This window comes from Alligator sinensis, unplaced genomic scaffold, assembly GCF_000455745.1.
Source record: "Alligator sinensis unplaced genomic scaffold, ASM45574v1 scaffold1229_1, whole genome shotgun sequence".
In the NCBI taxonomy this organism is placed as follows: Eukaryota; Metazoa; Chordata; order Crocodylia; family Alligatoridae; genus Alligator; species Alligator sinensis.
The window spans coordinates 160,971-179,294 of NW_005842843.1; the positions used below are offsets into that span (position 1 = coordinate 160,971).

Here is an 18,324-nt window from a genome sequence, read left to right on the forward strand (position 1 = left end):
CTCTTTCCTGCCTATGCAGGGGGTCGGACTCGATGATCTATTGAGGTCCCTTCCGACCCTAACATCTATGAATCTATGAAAAGTATACATTTTATCATGATAAAATACTAGAGAAAAATGTGGTTCAGTCTTGATTAAAAAGCATCCCCTATTAAATCAAATATGTTCTGCATGGGGAAAAAAGTTATAAATATCTGGAGTTGTTTGAGTTAACTTAGTCCACAGTTCTAAGGAATTTGAATTCATTGCTGTGAATTTACAAAAACATACAAATACAGAATTTGTTTTTATAATATTTCTTAAAATAATTTGAAACCTTTGTTTTTATACTAGCCCTATTCTGATCATGGAATTCAAGCAACATATCATCAAGTTTATGCCCAAAGTGCCATAGCTATGCCAGCAGCTGTGATGCAGCCTGAGCCTGTAAAAGTAAGCTCTTTGGTTTTGTCATTTCTTTACTGTTAGCCTTTTATTATGTTAGGCAGTAATTAATGAGTACAAGAATGTTGCCAAAAATTAAGCTATTTCTCTGAATCAATTTTTAACACAGGAGATGTTGGGGAGATACCCATCCTGAAGCTTCTCTGTTCAGATGATCTATCAAATACTATTGGCAATTAAGGTATCAAATAAAGAACTGAAATTAAATTTATAAAGGCTAACAGTACATAGACTGGATAGAAGATTTCTGAAGAAAAACAAGAATATAGTGGTAATATGAACTGCCAATAAAAATATCCAGCATTTCAGTAACATTAGCTACTGTATCAGAAGACAAAGGGGTAGAATTATTTTACCCTCTGTGCACCCAAATGGCAGTTTTCCAGCTGTATAAGTGGCATTTTTGGTGCTTGTAACTTGCAGTTTTTACCCTTTATTACTCATGAAGTGTGGATGCATAAGCATATGTGCATATACCATGTATACTCAGTAGGCTACACACTGGCTGAGCAGGTTCTATATGAGAGTGGGCAAAATACGGCCTGCGAGTCAGATTTGGCCCACCAAGGACTTTTTTGGCCCATGGCAGGTCCCTAGGCCCCACCCAGCCCAGGCACTGTGGGGTAGCCCAGGCCGTGATACATGTGGCCAGTCCCACCACTCCCGGGCACACAGCGGGGCTGGACGTTGTCATAGCTAGATTTACTTCCAGGCAGCCTCCACAGCAGCAGCTCCTTCCGGCTGCACTGCCAGCCCCAGCCCCAACCCTGCTGCCTGGGCACCCTGGCCTGTCTGCCCTGCTCCCACCACCAGGGGTGCCAGATGGAGTAGGCAGATGGGGTTTCCATGGAGACTGGCCCAGGACCCATGCAGGCATGGTGTGTGGCCAGGTGGCTGGGATGAGTCGGTGGGTGGTCAGGAAGCAGTGCCCAGGAGCTGGATGGGGATGGGATCAGGATCAGGATTGGGATCACGGAGCAGTGACAGCATGGGGATGGAGCCTGGGGCAGAGCCACGATCTGCTACCTGCATGTCCCTGTGGTGAGCACTGGTTCAACAGGCAGGGGTGAGGTGTGGATTGCGGCTTTGCCTTGGCCCCACACTGCCATTGCCCAGCAATCCCAGCCCCACCCACCTGTCCTGCTCTTGGTTGCCACTCCCTGCCCACCTGTGGCCCCATTCCATGTGCCCAGCTGAGTGTGGGGTAGAGCCATTTAGGGAGTTTTGGTGAGCTGCTGGAGGGATGGAAGGTACTGACCCAACCTGTGATGGCTCACGAAAACTCCCTAAGTGGCCCTCCAACCTAAATAATTGCTCACCCCTGCTCTATAGACACAGACCCAGTGTACATATGTAATTCACAAAATTGTTGCCAACCCAAAAACATGACTAGGGAGTGTTAGGGCTCATCCATTGCCCAAGAGCAGCTCTCACAGCCTAAAGGATTCAAGAAGCCCTAATCTGCCTGTGGAAAAGGGGAAGGAAATCTGTACCCTTGCCTAATCTCTGAAGTGAAGAGAGTGGTATAGGGTAAACTGACCAATGCACAGAAAGCCCTTTTTTGATTTCTAGACAGAGAAGAGGAACATGCTTCAAAGATTTTTACTAAAATAGATCGAAAGCTTTCACCCTGAATGTATGCCTGGGAGTAAAAGACAGACACAAACCCAGCAGAACTCTGTCTAATTTGCAAAGTCAAGAGGTGGTATTGACCACAGATGCAAGGTCATAGATTAAAGATAGAGTTCAGAGAAACCTGGTCCCTGTCTGTCTCGCTCCCTTTTTCCCCCATCTTTTGCCTACCCCATATGGAGGTCTTGTGGAAAAAGGAATAACATAATTGAAACCAAGTATTCAGTAATATATTTAAAAGGATTATACATGGTATGGATAATGAGTTACAGTTTTTCATATAGTTTTAGAAGCAAGTTAGATAGCATATAAACCTTTATGCTGTTAAGCATCAACTGCTAATGCTCTAGGGTTGGGAAGTAATTTGTCTGGTAGGGAAATTGTGTGTCAGTTATCCACTTGGAAGTTACTTCAGAAGACGATGAAAGAATCTGGGACAGTAAAGGATTTGGGTACCTAATACAGGATATAGGTCAACTGAAGCACCTAAGAACAACATTGAAATCCAGAAGGCCCCTCTCATATGCTGCTTAATTCTGGAGGCCCCTAAACACAGTAGACAACTGCCTGTTTGACTTGAAAGTTCCCTAGGCTATTTGAAGTTCAGCTTCTGTACATACCTAGAACTGTTGCAGTCTGAACAGCTTGGTATGCATCTGTCAGCTAAGCCTGATCAGGATCCAGACCATAAGTAGAGGATTGCTAAGTCTTCCAAGGGACCCAATTTGCTAGACATTCCCCAAAGGAGGCGTAACATACCAACAGGACCAGGACCTTCACAAAATGCAATTATGGTCACTTTCTTTTAAAATGTAGCAGCATAAATGGTGGTAATGCCCACCTTTTATATAATATATAGTAATTAAAGCACTCACTCAGCAAATTGGACTCCAGAGTCGACCTCAGGATATTCAAACCCACAACTTCTACCTCCTAGGACAGTGCCCTGACAAATAGGCTGTTGGCTAGGCTAGGTGGAGATGCCCTCTTGAAGCTGTACTGCTCTGCAGCAAGGAATTCAAGATTCACAGGGTTACAGAGAAAGAGCAGAAGAGGGTAACTGTCACTTGGTTAGTGTACTCACCTGAAAAGTCCTGGCATGAGTTCTGTGTTTAGGTTCTGCTGTGAGAAAAGTTCCTGTATTTTATCCAGTGACTTTTACTTTAAGGTGTTTTCTTTTATTGTTCTGTATTTGTTTCTTCGTTGTTCTTGACTTCTTTCAAAGAGAAAATATCCCGGGGAAAAAAATCTCTATGTAAACTATACACACAATATATATTCAGCAGAGGGGGCTAGAGTATTAAATGTTGTGTTGAATTAAAATTGGGAGAGCTAGAATAAAAGAAGGCAATAAATGCTTAGTGTGAATCTGTGAAAAGTGAATCATATAATCAGTTGGCATAAGAGTGATTTTTGTAGCCATGATGGTCCAGGAATTATGCGAGATTTCTTACAGTGATAACTTTTAATGGACCAACTATGTAGCTGGTCCAATAAAATATACCACCCTAAGAAATCCTTGCCCCTCTCATGTAATCAAGAAATATCTATTCCATCTCTACCTCACCTTTTATTTTTTTTATACTTTCATACAAAGTCATCTTCCTGAATGTAATTCAGATGGGTAAAGTAAACTTAGGTGTTTATATTTCTTTATTAGGTTCTGCAAAATTATCACTGCCCTAAGACCATTAAGTAGCATGATGATGATAATGTATTTCACCTCCTACTTTCTACTAGCATGCAGAACTAAACGTACTGATTTCTGTGATTTTCATAACATAGGAAATATGCATATTTTTACTTTATCCAATGAACACAAATCATTCTAACATTACATTCATTTGTTTCTTTGAAAAAATTGTTAGTATTTAATAAAGCTCAGCTGTTAGGTTAATTTCTAGATGAGATAGATGCCACCAGGTGTAATCGCATATCTCTGTTTAGAGTAACAGATGTCTGTGTCCTCAAACATCAGTTGTTGTGGGAGGATTTTTCCCTTCTTACACTGACGGTGAGAGAGATTTTTAGTATGGCTAATATGTCATTGTTAATTTTTCATCTTGTAAGCAGTAACTTATTTTTTAATTCAGTTTTTCCCTGCTTTTATAGAAATATTGTCTACACTAAATGTAATTTTTCTCTAGTTTTGTTATGTGGATTTTTGTTTGATTGTTTTGGGGGAAAGGGGCAAGGATTTTTAGGGGGGGGTTGCATAGAAGATGCCATTTTGACAGTGAATATGAGCAATTCCTTTTTTTCTTACAGTCAGTAAGCCTGTACTGACTGTGAGGGCAGAGCTATTCAAATATAACTTTCTTAATCCTTCATTTTGAGTCATTTTCTCTCTGCTTCCTCATTACTTTTGTTATTTTTTTCTTAATACTTTCCATGTCTCACGTCTTTTGTGCTAATTAGGATCCCAGGATTGAACCTATAGTCAGTTCAGCTCACTGTTGGATTCAGAAGTTTCTAGTATTCCTAATAAGCTACATAAATCTCTAGTTCATTTAGTTTATAAAATTGAGCTTGTATTTACAACTTTGATCTGATTTTATTTTTTGACCCAGCAGGTCTGGAAGGTTTTTCTGTATTTACTTTACCTACCTATAATATTCAGATTTTGAGTGAGAGTATGTTATGAGTTTACCATCCAGTGTATTTTATAAACTTACACTATATGTGTGTTCTTATATTGCATCAGTCATTATGGAACATGGATATATGATATAGGAGTTAAAAAGAACAAAATTAGATGTGATGGATGGTAAAATGGAGAAAATTCTAAGCCAAAACCTTCTTTGAAAATAGACTGTTTCTTGCCTCTTGTAGAACTACAGTAGGAACGTATAGAAAGAGCTTTGCAGCTGAAAGTCTGTGGCATAGAATGAAAGGTAATGCAGAACTAACTAGCACCCAGGTAATTCAGGGGTTTATAAGTAACTGAGATCTTAAAAGTGGACTGAGAGTTCGTTTTGAGAATTAGGTTCTTATTTTGTCTGCTTCACTGGTAGTGTAGGCCAGGGGTGGGCAATGATTTGGGGAGGGCCACTTGAGGAGTTTTGGTGAGCTGTCACAGGCCAGATCATTAGCACTCCCCACCCACCCAGCTGCTCAAAAAAACTTCGTAAGTGGCTCTGCCCCATGCTTAGTTGGGCAGATAGGATGGGGCAGGCGGGGAGTGGTGCTGCAGGGCCAGGATCAGGATCGCTGGGTAGTAACAGTGTGAGGAAGGGCCCGGAGCAGAGCTGCCTTCTGCTGCCCACATGCCCCTGGCTGCGGAACCAAAACCCATTGCAGGGACCTGCAGGCAACAGTTCTGCCCTGGGCCCTAGCCCTATGTTGTCCCCACCCCCAGATCACAATCCCAGCCCCACCTGCCCGTCCTGCTTCTGGAGACCACTCCCTGCCTGCTCATGGTCCCATCCCATCCACCCAGGCATGTGCCCTGTCTGCGCAGGTCCTGGGTCAGTCTCCATGGAGACCTTACCTCTCGGCTCTGTCCAGTGCTTCTGGCTGTGGGTGCAGGTTGGACAGGCTGGGGGCCTGGCAGGGGACTGGGTCTGGTGCAGGGACTGCCTGAAAATGAGTCCAGCCACTGTGCTGCCCCTGCCACGGCCCAGACTGTCCCCCATGCCTGGGCTGGGCAGGGCTAAGAGACCCACCACAGGCTGGATTGAATCCCTTTGCGAACCAGATCTAGCTCACAGCCTGTATTTTATCTCCTCTTGGTATAGGCAGTGTTCTGAATCATAGGACTTTCTTGTAACTTTCAACAACATTGAGCATATTACAGTTATATAGAGGAGGCAAAGGAATGGTAACTATTGAACTCTTTATGAGAGAATAAATTCTGCAATTTGAGGTGAAGATAACAAAATATTCCCTTTTGTTTTGTTCTTGATGTATGAGTATGTAGATACAATGATATACATTGAAACTGTAAATGAGTTATAAGGGTAACCTTAATTTTGGTATTTCTCAACTTTTCAGAGTTGACTGCAACTTCAATATTATAGTTTTAATGTAATTGTTATAAGTAATTCTCTAATGATCCTAACACCCCCCTCCTCCGAAGAAAAAGAAGTTTCATTGTGGGTAACTTATTTGACCCCTCCCACATCTGTCTAAGTATTTATTATAAAGAACATTAAATGCAAGTCATCTGGGGTCTTAAAGTGCTTGAAGAAGATGAGTATGCAAGAGTAGTCCTATTTTTCAGATACTATAGCCTGACAATATAGGTTTGACATTCATTCTCAAAGTTAATATGGTTTGAGGGGATGAGACTTACGTCTGCACTCCTGAAAATCAAGCTGTATTTCAAACTACCAGAAGTGATCTTGTATGTCATCTCAGATCTCCAGTTGTCTTATCTGTAAAATGGAGAATAATACTTGATGGTTCTAAAGTAGAGATCTGGGGTCTCGTTCAGTAGTAACAGTTGTGAAATATATAGAATTGTTAACACTTTTCACTCCAGGAGGGGAAAGCAGAATTCATCATTTTTTGGCTCTAAGCCCAAAGCATTGGGCCAAAAGGTATTTTGTTGACAGGTTGAAAGAACATCTGTCTTCCTTTTCATCTGAAAATTTAGCACTGAATAGTTGTATGACATATATTGTATGTCTGGGAAGGAAACAAAAACTGATCAAGAAGGGATAGGCAAAGATGTAACAAGGTGGAAGAAGATTGCACAAAATAAGAAGAGATGCAACACTTTAACTAAAAGTGGTTATAGGCCCTCAAGGCCTGTGAGATCAGAGAGAAAGATACTGTATGTCTGTGATTAAGGATGTTTTGTGAGTCCTACAAGTATGAACCATGAGGTTGCAATGTTCAAAAAACAATGCAATATCTCTTAAACATTTTTTCAAAGGTCTGTGGTAGTTTTCTGAAATGTGCAGGATGTTCCCCTGTTAGAAGTTTGTTTTTTTTCTTGAGGCTTTAGGTACTACTCCCTCTACTTTCCAGTTAGCTGCAGGGAAAGAATAATTCAATGTCAGTTGCTGAGAGGAGTGTGAGTTTTTAGATTTTTCAGTTAATATGTCTAAAATTCTATATCCTTACCAAAGACTAATTGAATATTACTGGGTCTGTTAGTCTTCCTTTTAACCTGTTCTTGAAGTCTGTGCTCTGGAATAGAACATTCAACTGTTTTTCATGGATTCCTGTTCTCTAAAATGTACTTAGGAAAAAACAGTGGACATAGTGATAGTAAATTTACTGTCTTCTTTGGGGGCCCTGTTGTAGCTTTCAAACCGCATGGTAATGATTCAGATGTATCTACTCACTAAGCAGAGCTTGAGAAGAGGGTTTCTCTGAGGAGGTCACATATTGTTTAACACTGCATCTCTAGCACAGAGAGCATTTGCACTCATTGTGATCCCAGGACAGGCAGACCACTTTGCATGCTGGGCACTGTGGAATTATTCTGCCATACTGACTACAAACAGAGCTCAGAAATGGCATCTTGCCTCTTGTGAAGAAGCCCCAAAAGAGTAAAGACAATTTCTCCAAACCCTTCTGGAAAAGGGAGGAAAGGTTCCAACAGTGAAAAAGGCCTTGGGAAGCTTCTGCACCACAGCGAGCATTGATAGGAAAACTGTGATTCATACTGAATCTGGCATGAATCCTCCCCAGTACCAAAATACGTCTTTTGAAGATCCAGTTTACCCATTTTCCTGATGCTAGTGCTGGCCTCAGTATGAATAGCATCATCAGAAGCTGCAATATATATGGTTCTACCATTCCCAGGGAATATTTGTCTCCATCAGTGGGCCACTCTTTCTCCGCTTCCAACAAAAATCTCTCTTTTGAAGGACAGAAATTCTAACCTAGAGAGTATTCCAAAGCAGTAGTGCTCAATATTTTGGTCCCGCAAGCTGGATAACTGGCATGGGGTGTTGTATCCCTATAATGCTATATTGGGTCTTATACCAGGCAAAGAGACTAAGACATGGTTGTTCTAAACTAAAAGCAAGTTTATCGAATCCTAACAGATACAATTCTAATTAAAATTGAAGTGAAGTAGTAGTTAAAAAATTGAGGTTTGTAGCTAGTCAAAGCAGATACTCACCACCCGTAATGTTACAAACGCAGCTTCATTGGTTGATTAGGCCATGAAGTGTTGTCTGGGGCTCCTGGTTCCTACGTCTTATGTTGAAACAGGATCTTGGATCGGTGACAGTATCTCCAGGCTTTCTTCAGGAGTGTTCCGAAGGGTATGTTCACTTCTCTTTTTATAGACCATATAGCTTGCATTTTTAATACATAAAATTAACTTAAGCCTTCCTTCTGATGCATATCAATAATCTTGCTTCTGTTTGCCAAATATGGTTACCTTTAAATTGAATTTTCTATTCTGAGGTAATCTTTTCATTCTTAGCTGGGGGTAGAGTTTGCTCTGACTGTTCCTCTTTTGCCCAGGTTATAGCTAGTCAATTTAGTTAGCCAACTTCCTGATTTGTTTTAAGTCAGGGCCATTATTTTTCCATCTGTTCCTTTCACTGGTTGCAGGTCTTGACCACAATTCAAGCTAAGCATGCAGCTTGAGTTAAGCACAAAGGTCAAACCCAAGCCTGAAGGCCTCTGGGTCCCAAGAAGAGCTAGTCCACAGGCTAGATTGGGCCCCGTGTGTCAGGATTAGGCTGTGTGCCACTCCATGCCAACCAACTCAGCCCTGTACCACCTTGATTGCCCCCCACCCCAGCTCTGTACCGCCCCAATTGGCCTCACTTGGCCATGCACTGCCCCCATTGTCTGTGTGTAGTGAATCCAGTGTGTAGATCCATGCTCTGGCCTGTGGGGATCCCCCTACATCCAGAAATCAGGCAGCAGGGTAATGGCAGTAGGTGGTGTAGAAGCAGTGGTAACTACATTTTCAAACCCATAGAGAATCCACAGGTCAGATAACGTGGCTTCGCAAGTTGGATCTGGCCCATAGACCAGGGTTGAGTGCCCCTGTTCCAAAGGCAACTTATATCATAGTCCAGTGGAGGATTGGCAGTAGGTGGATCACCCACAGTCTGACCAATGGCAATACACCCTGCCACTATAGTAATATCCATTCTTCAAAGCTACCTTTTCACAAGTACTGGAACAAGTGTCTTTAGGGTTGTTGGCTGTGGCTGCATTGGTCTTAAGGACACAGGCAGACAAGGTTCTTTGGGTAGATGTGATATCTACCCAAGGGGAGGGGAGTTCAGGAAGAGTGGCTCCTCAAGGGAGCGATCCTCCATGCACAAGCTAATGCTATTCCGTCTCGAAGGAAAGGCAGCAAAAGGGCACAGCAGCCCCCTTGGCTCTCCAGGGAACTAGTGAACCTCCTGCAGCTAAAAAGAAAGACCTAAAAAGGATGGAGGACAGGATCCACCTCCAAGGAGGAATATTTAGCACTGGTCCGACCTGCAGGGAGCGAACCAGGAAAGCCAAGGCTGTGACTGAGCTCCAACTAGCTACAAGTATCAAGGATAATAAAAAGTCCTTTTTTAGATATGTGGGGAGCTGGAGGAAAAGCAAGGGCAACATTGGACCCCTGCTAAACCAGATGGGACAACTGACAACCGACTCCCAGGAAAAAGCCAAACTACTAAATGAGTACTTTGCGTCAGTCTTTCATCAGTCCCACGGGACGCCCCTGCCCATTACGGGACAGAGAGGCCCGGGTGAGGGAGATTCCTTACCCCCCCATCAATGCTGACCTTGTGAAGGAATACCTTGAGAGGCTGGACACGTTCAAGTCAGCCGGCCCTAACAATCTGCACCCCAGGGTACTCAAGGAGCTGGCTAGCATCATAGCTCAGCCCCTGGCATGGATCTTCGAGAACTCCTGGCGCTCTGGTGAAGTGTGTTAAGATTGGAAGAAGGCCAATGTGGTGCCTATCTTCAAGAAAGGGAGGAAAGTGGATCCGGCAAACTACAGGCCCATCAGCCTGACCTCTTTCCCGGGGAAGATCCTAGAAAAGATGATCAAAGAGACCATTCTCAACAGACTGGCCGATGGGAAAATCATGAGGGATAGCCAGCGCAGGTTTGTCGCAGGTAGGTCTTGCTTGACCAATCTTATTTCCTTTTACGACCAGGAGACCTATCACCTGGACAAGTGGGAAGAGATTGAAGTCATATATCTTGACTTTAAAAAAAGCCTTCCATCTGGTATCCCATGATGACCTATTAGCAAAACTGGCCAGCTGAGACCTTGGCTTCACCATGATCCGCCGGCTGGGGAATTGGCTCCATGGTCAGACACAGAGGGTGGTGGTTGACGGAAGTCAATCGTCGTGGCGTGCTATGACCAGCAGGGTCCCTCAAGGCTCTGTCCCTGGGCCTTTATTATTCAACATATTCATTAATGATGTGGACATTGGCGTCAGAAGTGGACTGACCAAGTTTGCTGATGACACCAAACTTTGGGGTAAAGCATCCACACCTGAGGACAGGAGAGCGATCCAGGCTGACCTTGACAGGCTCAGGAAGTGGGCGGATGAGAACCTGATGGTGTTTAACACCGAAAAATGCAAGGTTCTCCACCTTGGGAGGAAAAACCTGCAGCATGCTTATAAGCTCAGCAGTACTACACTGGCTAGCACTATGGATGAGATGCTTCTCAAGCAAATCCCATGACATCATTCTCCCGTTGTACTCGGCCTTGGTCAGGCTGCAGCTAGAGTACTGCATCCGGTTTTGGGGCTCCACAATTCAAAAAGGATGTGGAGAAGCTTGAGAGAGTCCAGAGAAGAGCCATGCGCATGATCAGGGGTCAGGAAAACAGACCTTACAAGGACAGGCTGAAAGCTATGGGACTGTTCAGCCTGGAAAAGTGCAGGCTCAAGGGCACTCTGATGGCCACCTATAAGTTTATCGGGGTGTTCACCAGTATCTGGGGGAACGATTGTTCACCAGAGTCCCCCAAGGGATGACAAAGTCAAACAGTTATAAAGTTCTGCAAGACTGTTTCAAGCTGGACATAAGGAAGAATTTCTTTACTGTCCGAGCCCCCAAGATCTGGAATAGCCTGCCATTGGAGGTGGTTCAAGCACCTACTTTGAACACCTTCAAGAGAAATTTGGATGTTTATCTTGCTGGGATCCTGTGACCCTAGCTGACTTCCTGCCCCGGGTCAGGGTGCTGGACTCTGATCTTCCGAGGTCCCTTCCAGCCCCAATGTCTATGAAATCTATGAAATTGTCAGTATTGATAACCAGTCTCTTTACTGATATTCAAGGAGTCTCCTCCTAAAGAGGTGCAGAGTGCACAAGATTCTCCATTCTCATTGTACCCCATCACCCCAATCCTGACAAGGGTTGGTCAAAATTTTCAAGCATTTCAGGAACTGTTGTTGAAGACATTGGATACTTTTAACATTAAGACAGTGATGGGCCAAGAGAATATGCAAGCCTCTTTTAAAGCTTTGTTTCTCTATGCCCACAAAAATTACTTTGACCTTGTGAAGAATTTATGGTATGCTCAAGTCTTGCTTTTTGCAAGCTTGAAGAGAGTGGAGAGGTACTACCAAGTCCCACTAGTGGCTTTGAGCATGTTTATACCTTATGCTGGTGTTGCTTTATGTTTATCTTTCTTATGGTCCAAGAAAGAACAGATCCACCAGTAAGAACCAGAAGAGCAGGGTCCCCAACAACAGGGCCTCTTTGGCAGAATTGCCTACTCCAGTGACCTCCCATGGCCTCATACTGTCCTATGAAGTAGTTTCCTCACGTGGGGTGGGACCACTCCCTGACTTTTTCAGCTTCTCGGAACACTGCAAGAAAGAACTGATCAATTCCATTATGGAATGGTAAGTGGTAGTCAACACAGCTCTATAACCAATCAGTCCACAACTCAAACCATAGTCATAACCATAATACTGCAGGAGCCACAGTTCTCCGGTATCATGACTTATTTACCATTAGGATTGATGAGGCACTTTATTCCCTTAAGTATTTCCCTTAAGGAAGATTTGATACTGTCCTAGACCTTAGCAGACTGAACCAGTATGTATGCTACTGCATGATGGTAATGTATGACTTACAAATTAGTCTTGAAGTGATGGAATGATTATCTGTTTAGCAAGCATATATTTCCACATCACACAGGATCATAGGAAAATAGAGTTGGAAGGGACCTTATGAGGTCATCTAGTCCAGCCCCCTGCTTAAGGCAGAATCATAACTGACTAAAAAATCCCAGCCAAGTGTCTGTCTAAATTTCTCTTGAAAATTTCTAGGGATGGAGATTCTACAACTTGTCTAGGTAGCCTGTTCCAATGGTCAACCACCATCATAGTTAGAAAGTTCTTCCTAGTCTCCTATTTACATTTCTTTTGCTGAAGTTTGAGGCAGTTACACCTAGCCCTATGCCCTACAGCCACAGAGAAATCCATCAGTTTTATAATTACCCTTCCACTAGTTGAAGACAGTTATGAAATCCTCTGTCAATCTTTTCTTCTCCAGATTAAATAACCCCAGTTCTTTCAGCCTTTCCACATAATTCTTTCAACCCTAGTTCTTTCAGCTTTTCTTTTCCATCCATTCCACTATCAGGAAATAACTAAAATTGACATTCAAACTATGGGATATATGCAACCTTTATTGGGTACCCCTTACATCCTTGAACTTTCTGAAAACCAGCAATGACTTGGGAGATTTCATATGTGGGTAATTCATTACCAATCAAGAGTAGTCATTGCTTACATCTATCACTAAGTTAATACTTCACCAAAGATCTGATACAACTGTAGATCAGGTTGCCACCTGTTCCAAGGTCCCAGATTTCTTTTTCCAAAAGGGGAATGTCCATATGAAGAAGACCATCTTGATAGCTATCACCCATGAACGCTGCGTTACCCCAGTGGCGAGCGGCAAGTTCCCACAGGTGGCCACAGCAGTGTTGTGGGGGGGGTGAGCACCATCTGGTGGTTAATGACCACCCACGAACACTGGCGGTGGCAATCAGGGACTGCCCATAGACACCACCGGCAGTATTGGCAGTGGTGGGGGAGGGGGAGAAGATTGGCAACCACCGGCAGAAGCCGCCGGCAGCGTCTACGGTGCTTTTTGCAGGGGGTGCACGTGCACCCCTTACACGTCGCCAATGCTATCACCTCACCAAGAAGGGTAACAGATAGGGCAGACCAAGCTTTACATAAGTATCCATAGAATTCCAACTAAGCCAACAACTCTTCTTTCCTGTTTTCTTTCCCAATACATAGCTGATGTTTGCTGCACATGCCTGCTCCTGTGTATACCTGAACATCCCAAAGGGATGAATGATACTTTCTGAAGATGCGAGAGTAGTTTGCTTCATTCTTCATTAAACTGTCTAGTGATACCCGAGTTGCTTTAATGCCAGCTGTTCAGTGTAAGACCTTTGTAGAAGATCATAGCTAGATGCAGGATGTCAGCTCACAGTATAAGTGAGATTAGATCTACTTTATCAGTGAATGGGAGAAGGATCAGAGCAGAATCACACTTGCCCATTCTCACTTTCTGTTCTTTACACATTCATTACAGTATTTTACTCATTTATACTTAGGGGGACCATACATCCTAGTTTGGCCAAGACAATCCCAGATTTCGGAGGCCGGTTCCAGCTGGCCAGTAAAAATTAAAACAAGTATCCTGGGTGCAGGGCGAGTAGGCAGTGTCTCGTGAGCTGTGAAATAGGAAGTCCTAGAAAACAGCAAGGGTGTAGACAAGTGCAGCTACAGCTGAAAACATTTTCTGCAAAGCGTTCTGAGTTACAGTGTTATCCAGACCAAACAGAAGTTCACTGCTGGTTCCAGCAGGGAAGGGAATATAGCTGTGGGCTGGGATCCTGCATCCAGGTTCCCATAGTGACGGCTAGGGCTCTCTGCCAGTGCTAGTTGTTTTCAGAATGGGAGTGGAGAAAGGCAGCAGAGGGAGCTCATTCTTCGGGCTCCCAGCAGGTGCTTAAGGGTGGGGTGGGTGATTTGGAGCCCCCCCACCTCCGTGGAGGGCTCCAGTATACCCACCCCACCCTCCAGGGAGAGCTGAAAAACCCCCGTACTGAACTCCCTCTGCTCCCTTTCCCCTCTCCCATTCTGAAAACAGCAACAGGCTGGGAACTCTGCAGACACAAGTTACAGAAGATGCTACATTTTTAAATGTTTTCATTTGATACCTCATGCAATGAGGAGTCAGATTTTCACCCAATCAGCCATTTTTGAAGTTGTCCGCAGCAGTGCACTTGTGCATGGCTATAGTCATGGCTATAAACTACTATCTGTCACCAGATCAGGCAAAAATTGTCGCTTCCGTTTGCACCCCCAAAGTGCCCTAAAATAGGTTAGTGGAATGGCCATTAAAAAGAGATTATTGTCAACACCTGTAAAGTAAAGAACAATGGGTCATTAACAGACCATTGACTCCCTTAGCTTCCTGAATAGTACTAATAGAGCTGCATTACACTGCTCCGCTCCCATCTCTGCCTTCAGTAGCACTGTTGATTTGAGAAGCAGGGGTGGGGCGCTATGGACAAGTGTCCCAGATTTCACATTGTCCCAATATAGTCACCTTATTTATTCTCCATCTCAGAAATTTGGTTGGTTACTACTATTATGATATATTATTGCTTTCATATGACTGTGGGGTTATCATCAAGGAACCAGTTCAAAAAAAGAGTGTAGATCTACTCCACATGAGTGTAGATTTGCATTAGCAGGATACTCACAACAGTTATAGATAATAGCTTTCTTTTCTTTAAACTTAGTGGGAAAATTTAGTTGTCAGTGGATGTATCTACACATGCAATTAATGCGACATGATGAACTCCAATGCTGTTTGAGCTGGATTTAACTGCCCCTGGGCACAGTGTCTGCATGTGTATATTAAATGCAAGGTGCAGAAAAGCCACAAGGTGTAGGGACCACAAGCACATGGTAAATGTAGCTGCACACATACAAATAGAACAAGCTATGCGTAAACACCACAAATTCCAGTTAGGTGTGTAAAGGTGCAAAAACATTTAGCCGTGTCTTGTTCTGTGTCACACAAGCCTCTCACAAAACTTGTGAATAAAACTTCTGGATTCTTTTTCCTTACCTATAACCAGCTTGTCTGAACTTGTAAAACAGAAATATTTTTTTTTAACTTGATTGAATACATATTGATGTATTTTTATATTAACAAATGGTGATTCAGTGAAATTGTACCTATTTCTATATTGTTTTCTTCTGTACCTTCTTTTCTGTCTCTATTATTATTATTATTCTTACAGACTGCTCTTATTTAAGTTTTGTTTTTCTTTGAGTTTCTCTGATCTGTATATTCTTTCTCTTTAATTGACAGACATTGTGGAGCATTCATTATTAAGCCTTTTGGGCAGCTCTAATCCAGCTGTACTGATTTTCTTGTCCAGTCCTCCCCATGTGGCCGACATCCATTTTCAACGTACCAGCTAGCAGCTGCCTGTTGTGAAACTTAGGGTCAGTTGATTCATTGCAATGCTTGCTTTTTGCAAACTAGTTTGGTACAAAGCATAATAAAGTATAACCAGCCCAATCTGCAAGATTCTCTAGTTACTTGCTATATATTTTTTCCTTATTAAATTGAACTGTAGTACTCATTGTTATAAAACAAGTTTTATGCCATCCATGTCATTAGTCCTGAAGAAAGTATATATGTATTTTCACTCTGCCAGTACTTTCCTTCTAGCCCAGCTTCCCACGGTTCTGTGCCCATTTAATTTTATTCCCCTAAAAATATGATCACTTTTTTCCAGAATTTTGATATATAGCATATTTTTTTTGCATACCACACACCTCCCAATAAGACATGAACCTGTTTTAAGAAAGAAGGATGAAGGAAAAAATAAAATAGTTTCCAGAGTCATGACCAAAAGCTGACTTGGACAAAAGCTACTGCCAATTCAGCAATGGCTGAGAGGGGCTTATAACTGTAGCTCTGATACTGACTGTACCCCACTAAATTGTGACTGAAAAGAAAAGAGAAAAGAATAGCCCCTAGAGGCCATTCCAGCAGCTCTTTCCTTCCATTCCAGCATTGAAATCAGCTTCCTGAGTGAAAACAAGCACCTTGATTTGTAGAAGACTAGTTTTGGAGGGGAAGATGCGTGTGGTATGTGGGTAAATACATTACATTTTATATTTTTTTTAAGCTTTATCTTCAGATTGAAAAATTTAAATAGAGGGTTTTTGCGATCAGATTATTTTGTGTAGTTAAAACTATTAAACATCATGTTTCTTTTATTTCCTTTATTAGTAACACTTTTGTCTCTCTTTTTGTCCTGTTTTGTCCCCCAAGTGGACATTACTTTGATCTTCATAGAATTATTAATTCATTTGTAAGTGCTTAACCATCTCTTTTATTTTCTTAAAGAAGCTGCCTCCTCTTTTTTCTTAAAGATGGGGGACAGGGAATTTTTATAGGGAAAAAAACCCCACTAAATAGAATGACTGATAAGCACTCTAAATCAAAAAATGCCAAAGGAAAAGTTGCACGTGCATCTTACTACTTGTTTTTGTGTATGTAAAAGCATATAACCATTCAGTTCTAGACTTTCAGATAATAGCTTGCATTCTCATATAATGTTATTATAATTTTAAATGCGCACATACAACATTTTGCAATACTGTATACTGCTTTGCTCAGACCAGACAATTGGACTTACTGGTATGTAGAGTTTCCTGTATTGTTTATTCTGAAATTCAGAGTTTATTTTATATGATTTTGAAGGTGTATATTTTGGGTTCTGTTGATTTTTTTTTTTTTAACCCATCTAAAATAGCCAGTGCATTTTTGTTCCTACTAAAAAAATCACTTTATACAAAGCATTTATAGTTACTTTCCATTATAGGTGCTTTCCATTCAAAAAATGCCATTTCATTTAAGATACAAAGTTCATGAAATTTTCAAATCTTTCAATCTATAGTAATTTAGGATCTCCATTATATACATGGTAACAGTTCTACAGATAAATTGGATGAGGAACAATGGAAATTACAAAATAAGTCAAATTAGTTGTTACCTATTCTAGCCCTGATCTAAAACAGTAATTTTACAGTATTTACAAGCTCCAGGAAAATACAGAGAGTACTCAAAAGGTAATATTAGGATTTTATTGAGATAGATTTGGAATAGGTTCTATATAAGAAATAATCAAACAAGAAATGATAAATATAGTGTTGGTTGGGCATTTAGTAAAACTTATTATTAAGGTTGCTCGTGGCTTCCCATTAAAAGACCTTGTTTTCAATTGTCATAATTTTGCCATATCAGAAACATTTGATCTGAAATTTTTTGTGTTGGCTGTCTGCCTAGGGCTGATTTTGTTTTTTTTATTTGTCAAAATAGTTGTTTTCAAGAATAAAGTTAGAAAATATACATTGTTTTGCCCATGTTAAATTCTGGCAGTCTGATTTTTGGGCTCTGTATTTTGAAACTTTGCTTGAAATTTGGATTTTGTGGCAGGGATGTGCTTTTTGCCATCCCCATAAAAATTGGACCTAATTTGTCCAAAATCAAAGTAATCTAAATCTCATAGTTTGCACATGGTCAGTATTGACTTCTTTGATTTTTAGTAGCCAAATTCTCTTACATTCCTGCTTAGCCCAGGTATTGTGAAAGAGGAAGCTACCCAATTCAAATACAGAAGGGACCAGAACCAGCTGTAAAGCGAGGGGCACTAGGAAGAGGTTGGGAATGGAGTCTGGCAGGGTAGGAATAGATGACATTTAAGAAAAAGATTGAGATAAACTGGACAAATAAATTATATATTAGGAAGGAAAAAAGCACTGGGTGACTTGGAGCTAGTAGATATTGGGAAGAGATCGAGACTGGGGGTCACAAAAAAACAGTAAGTAGAGAGGGATGGAGAACAAGTGGGACCAAGGGAAAGGCAGTGGTACAGGAAGAGAGAGAGGTTTGATGAGGCATTGATGTGTTGGGCAAAAACTGGGACTGGCTCAGAAAATATGGGGCTAAGGATTTGAGAGAGGGGAGAATCATCATGACACTGAATTTGGATGAGGTGCTGTTGTATGAAACTGGGACCTGGAGCAGTCAGGATAGAGAATGTAGGTTGAGGGAGACCGGAAGCCACGTTAATAGAAAAAGAGCCAGGAGGGAGCAAACATGGAATGGCTAAGAAAGGAGATTAGACTAGGAGTGGGGGCAGTCTGAAACACAATGGTGAGCCAAGAGACTAGGGTATACAGAATAAAAAAATTGGACTGGAATTAGAAGTTTAGGAATGAAGTCTGGGACAGGC

The 18,324-nt window shown here is 42.0% G+C and overlaps 1 protein-coding gene across 1 annotated transcript in view; it reads left to right on the top strand.

Annotated features, from left to right (window-relative positions):
- The window catches only part of BOLL (boule homolog, RNA binding protein), an 85,321-nt gene that overhangs the window by 54,608 nt on the left and 12,389 nt on the right, over window positions 1-18,324 (top strand). The window contains exon 9 of the mRNA XM_006035467.2: window positions 334-432. Within this exon, the coding sequence (XP_006035529.1) occupies window positions 334-432 (99 nt within the window). The remainder of the gene's footprint in view (window positions 1-333; window positions 433-18,324) is intronic.